At 45.2% G+C, this 8,468-nt stretch overlaps 1 protein-coding gene across 2 annotated transcripts in view; it reads left to right on the forward strand.

Moving 5' to 3' along the window:
* Nucleotides 1-3,133: 3,133 nt before the first annotated feature.
* Nucleotides 3,134-8,468, forward strand: part of NAA20 (N-alpha-acetyltransferase 20, NatB catalytic subunit) — a 26,812-nt gene continuing 21,477 nt past the window's right edge. For both annotated transcript variants that reach the window (XM_007454526.1, XM_007454527.1), the window contains exons 1-2: nt 3,134-3,284; nt 8,148-8,172. In XM_007454526.1, the coding sequence (XP_007454588.1) occupies nt 3,232-3,284; nt 8,148-8,172 (78 nt within the window). In that variant the 5' untranslated portion in view covers nt 3,134-3,231. The remainder of the gene's footprint in view (nt 3,285-8,147; nt 8,173-8,468) is intronic.

Genomic DNA, 8,468 nt, shown 5'->3' on the forward strand with positions numbered 1-8,468 from the left:
CACATGATGTTTTGTCTCAATGAGCAGGAAGATGTTTTGTGATAAAATGTGGTAAAAGCTTGTCATTTTTTCCAACTAAGCAGTAAAAGGAAGTACACAATGTAAAATGATCAATGAGAAGCTCTAAGTCATCAGTAACATAGGAAAATGGGCAGGGTAAAAATAAGATTGAATGTGCTGAAACAGAAAGCAATCACAGCATGGCCTAGGAGCCCAAGTAACTATGGGACTCCAAGGCATTTAAATGTAGTTCGTGCTTTTTAAAGTTACTGAGTGGTGGGGACACTGAGGTAAACCATGGTGATTCTATTTTCTTTAGAGTCAGGTTTATTAAGATATAACTTACATACAGTAAAATTCACTCTTTTCAGTGTATGTTCTATGAATTTTGACAGATCCATTCAGTGATGGGGTCACCACTGTGATCAGTCGCATAAAACTCTCCCCTAATTTCCTTCTGTTCCCCAACCCCAGCCCCTGCAACCACTGATCTGTTTTCTGTTCTTGAAATTCTCTCCTTTCCAGTTTATCATATAAATGGAATCATACAGTAGACAGAATTTTTATTCTGGCTTAAATATTTCTGTACAGGTTTTTGTGGGAACATAAGTTTTCATTTCTCTGGGATAAATGCCCAGGAGTGCAAGCTGGGCTTAAATGGTAGTTGCATATTTAGTTTTTAAAGAAACCACCAAACTGTTTTCCAGAGAGGCTGTGCCACTTTACATTCCCACTGGTTATGTGGAAGTGATTCAGCTTTGATTTTTTTTTTTTTTTTTTTTTTAAATTGTGTTAAACTGCTGAAACTGTCAAAGATTTACTTGGGTTAAAATGTATGCACTTTTAAGAATGTTTTCTTTCTCAAAGTGTCATGACTAATCTCACTGCAATAAAAAAAAAACTAAGTCACTCCCAAAAGGGAAAACAAAAATCATGCTGGCCTTTTACTCTTTTCCCCCAGAAACTTTAAACACCAGGGAAAAAATAGAATAACGATGTTTACAAAGTTCTTGGTGGGGAGAGAACATGGGATCCATGAATATCCAGCCAATATTCTAATCAGGCATCTCACAGACTAAGGAGCTCTGGGAACAGAGCAGCAACCCTGCTGGGGCCCCTGGAAAACAAGGCAAAGCAAAGCAAAACAAAAAGAAAATACTATAATGAAATCCAGCCAACCCATAAATGAATCGAAATGAAGAATGGAACGAGAAAATTGTAATAAAAAAATGGCAGTGCTCATTACATCCACTCAATTATAGACGGAAATCAAACAACTGGAGGATGCATAGTTGTAATACAGATGTATATAAAAGTTCTGAAAAGTAACAATAATACAAGCAACATAATCAGGAGACTAGGGCAGAGCAGACAAAGATCATTACAAAGATCATTATAGCTTTCATTACAAAAGAGACAATAGTGCCCTAAATGGAAACTTATGATAAAAAATACTTGGATCTCAACGATTTTCATTAAGATGTTGAAAACACATAGACTATATATGACATAATATAATATATATCTTAGGCATTAAAGGAAACTTTTAGGTACCCTTATTTCTTTGGTAGTCAGTAATCTATTTAGTTTTAGCTCAGTTCGTTTGGAAATGACCAAAAAAAAAAAAAAAAAAAAAACAGACTGGGTGTCCTGCCAGGTATACTGCACGGTGAATACTAACCAGCTGTGCATCTATTTATAAATACATTTCAGCATTCCTGATTGCCTTGTGCAGTTTAAATTCTCCTTTGAACCGATTGCAACATCTTACTGGTTCTTTCATAATGAATAAGTTGAAATCTTTGTCATGTGTTCATTTCATATTTGTATGAGAATCACAATTTTACCTTTTCTAAAAATTATCTTTTAGCATTCATTTAATGTAGCACAGTGGGGGTAGTTGGTGGTGGTGGGATGAATTGGGAGATTGGGATTGACATGTATACACTAATATGTATTAAATGGATAGCTAATAAGAACCTGCTGTATAAAAAACTAAATAAAATAAAATTAAAAAAAAATAATGTAGCACATTGGGTTTTCCTGATAGGAAATTGTTTCTGAAATTTCTCCCTGTTGAAACACCTGGCAGGCAGGTGAGCTTATGATGTCAGTCTCCCCTCCTGGAGCATTTGTAGAAACCTTGGACATGAGTTTGTTCCCCAGGGACTGTCACATGCCTCTGTTATTGGGCTTTTGGAGACAAAGCCTGGAGCTGAGCTTGGACCTTGGTGGGGGGCGTCTTTCTTGGGGGGGCCTGCCTACTTCCTCTGTCATCGCTCTCTCTACCTGCCCTGCCTGGGCCACACATATGGGCAGGGGCTGCTGAGATTCCTGTGGGGCAATTAGGGCCCCAGGGCAGTTAAGAGCTGTGAGGGCTTTGAATTTAGACTTCAGTTATGTGGGTTGGTTTGACCTCTGCAACCTGTCCCCCAGGACTTTAACTTTATTTAAGTAACTTAAATTTACATTTGAAAACTGATAGTCCATTCAGTTATTTGAAAACTTAGCATGACTGGAACCATTTGGGTATCCACTTTTTAACCATACATTTTATGAAATCTAAATACAGAACAAGACTTTCCTACGATAGTTTAGCTCCTGGATTGAAATATGCTTCAAATGTAAAATACACACAAGATTTCAAAGACTTAGCACGAAAAAAAAAAAAAGCAAAACATTACATTAGTTTTTTTTTTCCTACTGATTACGTGTGAAATGATATTTTTGATATACTGGGTAAAATAATATATATATAATTGCAATTAATTTCACCTTTCTCTTATGTTGTGAAACATGATACTAGAAAATTTGCGATCACATGCATGGCTGTCATCACTGGGACAGGCCACTTTGGACCGTGAATTCTCCCATCCCTCTCCGCTTCCTTCCTCATTTGCCAGGCGGCACCAAGTGGTCCTGAACCCCGCTTTTCTGCTTTGGGTTCCTAACCCCTGGCAGCGTCTTGTCTTCTTCCCCGGGGGATCACTCTGCCTGCTTTCCCCTGTCACTCCAAGGAGGGGTTTTGAGGTTCTGTGAAGACCCCAGACTTTACAGGCTTTCCCGGCTCTGGCCGCCAGAGGGCGCTGCGTCGCCGCCGCCGTTGCTAAGCAAGTCTTGGCCCGGAAGCAGTTTCCCATCCCGCCCCGCCCCGTGACTGCCGCTCGCCAGACAACTTCCGGTGGGGAGGGCGCTGGGTTGCGGAGAGCAGGCTCCCGCGGTGGTGGCGCGATGACCACTCTCCGGGCCTTCACGTGCGACGACCTGTTCCGCTTCAACAACATGTGAGTGAGGCGCGCCCGGGCCCAGCTGCCGCCGGCGCGTCCCCGGGGCCGTGGGGGGAGGGGGCCGGGCGGACGTGCTGACGCCCCGCTGACCTTGGCCGGGCGGTCGTCCCCTCGCAGCCCTGCGCGCGGTGTGGGCGCTTCTCGGGGCGCCGGACGGGGCGGGGGGCGCCGGCCCGGCTCTGACCCCCGGCTCCAGCCCGCGTTCCCCTCCGGGCGGGTTAACATTGTGGCCCCGTCCAGGGCCCGGCGGGTTTGCGCGTCTCGTTACTGTTGTTGCGCATCCCGGCGGGGGCACTGCTGCGGGAGGCCCAGGGTATGCACGTTCCTTCGTCCGAGTTAAGTCAAGGACTGTGACTTGCAGGTACCATTTTTTTTTTTTTAAGTTTTATTATGAAAGTTCCTGAACATTTAAAAAGTTGGTAGAATTTTACCGTGAACATGTGTAGACTATCAGCTGGACTCTACCGTTAACATTTCACTACGTTGGCTTCATCACATTTCTGTCCACCCACCCATCTATCCCTGCACCCACCAATCCCAGACCCAGTTTAAACACCCCGGGGCAGTTATGTGAAAACTAAGGACCAGAGAGTTCATATTCAAGTGTCAGGAGGATGGAAAGAACTTGAGATGAGGTGGCTAGAAACATTCAAAGAGGGGCTGAGCCTTGAAAGATGGGTAAGTGTTGACAGGGGTGAGGAAGGAGGTTCTGGAGGAGGAATCAGGTGCGGGCGTGGCCGACACCTGGGAGGTGCGTGATGGTAGGAGTGGGTTTCTGTAACTCAGCGGTCAGAGAAACTGGTGAGACTGGCCTTCTGCTCCACTATTGGGGGAACTTTCTGGGGGGCCTCTCCCAGTCGGAGCAGTGTAACTAAGGCGACTGTTGCGGGCTCGCTGTGCGTGGCACTGGAGTAGCCCATTTCCTCCTGACAGCTCTGTTAAGTAGCTGCTTTTGGTGTGAGTAAACTAAGTGTGAGTAAACTAAGGTCCTGAGAGCGCAGCGGAATGGCCCAGGTGGTAGAGCCCTGCGTGGGAGTGGGCAGAGCAAGGAGACTGATCAAGGAGATTGGCTCCAGGCGGGTGGTTCTTACAGTGGTCCGTGAGCACCGGGAACTTTTTGGAAATGCACGTTCCCGGCCGCCCAGGGGCCTGAGCTCACCACTACAGAGCTGTGCGCCGCGGGCCGGCTGGAAGAGGTATACCAGGCAGGTGCGAGCCATTTAGGTGGTCTTGGCAATGGCCGGGAGATGATGACTTGATGATGACTGGGTTTGGGAAGCCCAGGCCCTGGAGGTGACAGTATGCCACCTTTGAAGCTTCAAGCTTCTTGAAGCTTCAAGAATAGATGAGGCAAAGCCTGTTGGAGAACCAGTTTTAACCGAAGACCTAGGAAGGGCCAACATTTTTATATGAAAATGAATAGAGTAGAAGGAAAATAAGCATGACCATTTATTTATAACAAAACATTTGATTCCCGAGAATCATGTAGCTTGTGAAGTCTTCTTCAGAATATGCCAATAGGGGAACTCCTCTCCCTCCTCGTTTTCTCCTGCTTCTCACTTTGATTAGGGCACTTCCATCAAGAACTCCGAGAATCACTGGAGTAGGGTGTTGCAGTAGTAACTGAAAGAAGCAGTGGATGTAGAAACGTTGCAGTTAATTTAACAAATATTTTATTCTTGGCAAAATGTTTTATGCCTATTGTGCACCAGTGCTGAAGAGACAGTAGTGAACAAAACAGAAAAAAAATGTTATCTTTATGGAATTTACAGTTTACTTATTTAAAGTGGCTGTGCTGTGTGGCTTGTGGAATCTTAGTTCCCTGACCAGGGATTGAATTCGGACCCTGGGCAGTGAGAGCCAAGTTGGGGGAGTCAGAGTCATAACCACTGAACCGCCAGGGAATTCCCAGAATTTACAGCTTAGAGGGGAGAGTAAGATAGAACTTAGCGTTCAGTACAAAGGAAAAAATGTGAGCTGGAAAGGGAAATAGGGAGTGAGTGGGAATTTGGCTTTGGGTGAGGTGTTCAGGGAAGGTGTCACTGCAGAAAGACCTGGAGGGGAGGGAGTCTGTGGGCAGGAGACTTCCAGGCAGAGGGAGTGGCTCGGGCACAGATTCCTGTTTCGGAGGAGGTGGCGGCAGCAGCTGTGCTGGAACAGTGAGTGTGGGAGTGTGAGAACACCAGGTCCGATCGGAGTCAAAGGGCTCAACCTCGGAGAGGCCAGCATAGGATGTGGGTCTCCGCCAAGGGCCCTCAGACACCCAGGTGGAGAAGTCAGCTGGGCATCCGGACGTGGGAGTCTCAAGTTTAGGTCTGGGCTAAAGACAGAAATTTCGGGGTCAACACCATGTGGATGGCATTAAAACCAGGTGGCTAGGGACTTCTCTGGTGGTCCAGTGGTTAAGACTCCACGCTCCCAATGCAGGGGGCCCGGGTTTGATCCCTGGTCAGGGAACTAGATCCTGCATGCCGCAAACTGAGATCCCACACGCGGCAACTGAGATCCCGTGGTGCTGCAGCTAACACCCAGTGCAGCCAAATAAAAACAAACACAAAAAACCAGGTGGCTAAGTGACATCAGTGATGAGTGAGTGCGGACAGGAAAAACGAGGTTCCAGGAATGTGCCCCAGGGCATCACATGTTAAAGGAGACACAGTGGCCCTGTGAGGTGGGAGGAAAACCCTGATGGTGGGTCTGGAGTCTGAGAGAGGACAGCATTTCAGGAGAACGGAGCCCTGAACTGTGTCAAGTTTGCCGGTGGCTAGGTGTGCAGCACGTTTATACATTTCTTTCAGGGGAGCAGAGTCCTGGGTCCCGAGAGGTGGGGGCATCTGCTCACCAGGCCTCCAGGCCTGGGTCCAGGAGAGCAGGTGGAGTGTGGGCGCAGAGGCTTAGGGTGGGTGGGGCGGTGGTGGGACCTTGGTGAAGCTTTCTTCTTACTGCTGTTTTCTTCTTGAAATTGGAAGCAGCTGAGGTGGAAGGGGGAGTGTTGAGGAGACAGGAGAGGGTATAGAGTAGTCCTGAGAAGCATGGGAGAGTGAGTCCCACATGGATTAGTGATTCTCTAGGTGTGGCCAGGGGCGCCTCAAGATTGTTTTGGGGGTTCTGCAAGCCATTTTCATGATAATACTAAGGGTTTTGTTTTGTTTTGTTTTGTTTTGTTTTGTTTTTTTGCCTTTTTCATTCTCATTCTCTCACAAGTGCACAGTAGAGTTTTCAAGGTTTGTGATCATGTAATAGTAAGCATAACAGTCACAGAAATGAGAAATCAGCTGCCTTCTATTAAACCAGACATTAAAAAGATCTGTAAAATTGTTAAAACAATGCCATTCTTGTCACTAAATTTTTGTTTTCGAAAATAGTGACTTCTTTGGTTTAAAAAAAAAGTTATTCATATTAATGTATAATTTATTTTTTAAATGAATGTTTTAAACATTTAAATGTCAGTAGATGTAACGCACATAAACAGAAGTTCTTGGGGTTTTCAGTAATTTTTGAGTGTAAAGGGATTCTAAGAACTGCTGGTCTTAGAAATGCAGTGTGACTGTTTGCATTGTTAAGGGTCCAAAAGCAGAATTTGACTGTGCAAGAGGAAGAGTTGAAGGTAGCTGTTTTGGGGTCTGGCAAAATATTGGTTCCATTAATTGAATAGGAGAGTAAGGGGCAGAGTTCTTTGTAGACAGAGGCAGGTGTGCATTTAAGAAATGTCAGAAAGAAAAAGACAAATACCGTATGCTAACACATATATATGGAATTTAAGAAAAAAATGTCATGAAGAACCTAGGGGTAAGACAGGAATAAAGACACACACCTACTAGAGAGCGGACTTGAGGATATGGGGAGGGGGAAGGGTGAGCTGTGACAGGGCAAGAGAGAGGCATGGACATATATATACTAACAAACGTAAGGTAGATAGCTAGTGGGAAGCAGCCGCATGGCACAGGGATATCGGCTTGGTGCTTTGTGACCGCCTGGAGGGGTGGGATAGGGAGGGTGGGAGGGAGGGAGACGCAAGAGGGAAGAGATATGGGAACATACGTATATGTATAGCTGATTCACTTTGTTATAAAGCAGAAACTAACACACCATTGAAAAGCAATTATACCCCAATAAAGATGTTAAAAAAAATGCTGATTCGGGAGTGTTGTGATGGGATATGCTGGCATGGCAGGTGCTCAGCAGCTCCAGAGCCAGATCAGGAGCTTTCCTCTGAGAACAAAATTGAAAGTATGGGAATGGGGGCGGTGGGGGGCAGAAATGTAGAAAAGTGGCGAGCAGAAGCCTGAGTGGTGAGATGGCCCACATTTTGGGGGGGGGGAGGGAGGGAGGAGGAGGAATTGGCAGGGAGGGGAGTGCTTGTCAGATGCTGCAGGGCTAGGGTTACCACCCCCATCTGTGATTGACACGCCAGCTTGGTCCCCAGTTCCGGTAACAGTTTATTGCCATTTAGAAAATGGAAGGTTTTAGGGACTTCCCTGGCAGTCCGGTGGTGAAGACTCGGTGCTCTCACTGCTTCGGGCCTGGGTCCAGTCCCTGGTCCAGAACTAAGATCCCACGAGCCGCTTGGTGCAGCCAAAGGAAAAAAAAAAGGAAGGTTTTGATGATGTATTAACTATAATTTGTAAAGGAGAAGCAGTTAAATGGAAATGTACGGATGTCTTTATAGTGGCTGTGATGATAGCTCATTATGGTCATTAGGTAAATTAAACCATCTTTCTTAGCTGTAAAGTTGGTTTTAAAGTTGTGGATTTAACATGTTCTGTTTTCCCTGTGCATGTTATTTTTAGTTGTAGTCTCCTTATTTAAACTGGTTTTGTAAATACTGCTTACTGTTGACATTTTTCTTGTTTCTTTTAGTAACTTGGATCCACTTACAGAAACTGTATCCTTTTTTAAAAAGTTAAAGGCTTACTAAGAATAAGGAAAATAGAGGATCAAAAGGAAAAAAATAGACTTGAGTACTGAAAATGTTTAAAACTTGGAGGTCAGGAAACATAAGCAACATTGAAAGCAATTGAAAATAAAAAACACTAAAAACCTGGGAACAAGAGTTATCTTACACCTGTTGACAAGCCGCTAATATAATGACCTCATAAATCAAGAACAGTACAATTCCCTGCCCACCCTGCCCCTCAGTAGTAAGCATAGCTGTGAGCAGCAGAAAGCGGTGACTTCAGC

Source organism: Lipotes vexillifer, unplaced genomic scaffold (assembly GCF_000442215.2).
Source record: "Lipotes vexillifer unplaced genomic scaffold, Lipotes_vexillifer_v1.1 scaffold365, whole genome shotgun sequence".
NCBI lineage: Eukaryota > Metazoa > Chordata > Mammalia > Artiodactyla > Lipotidae > Lipotes > Lipotes vexillifer.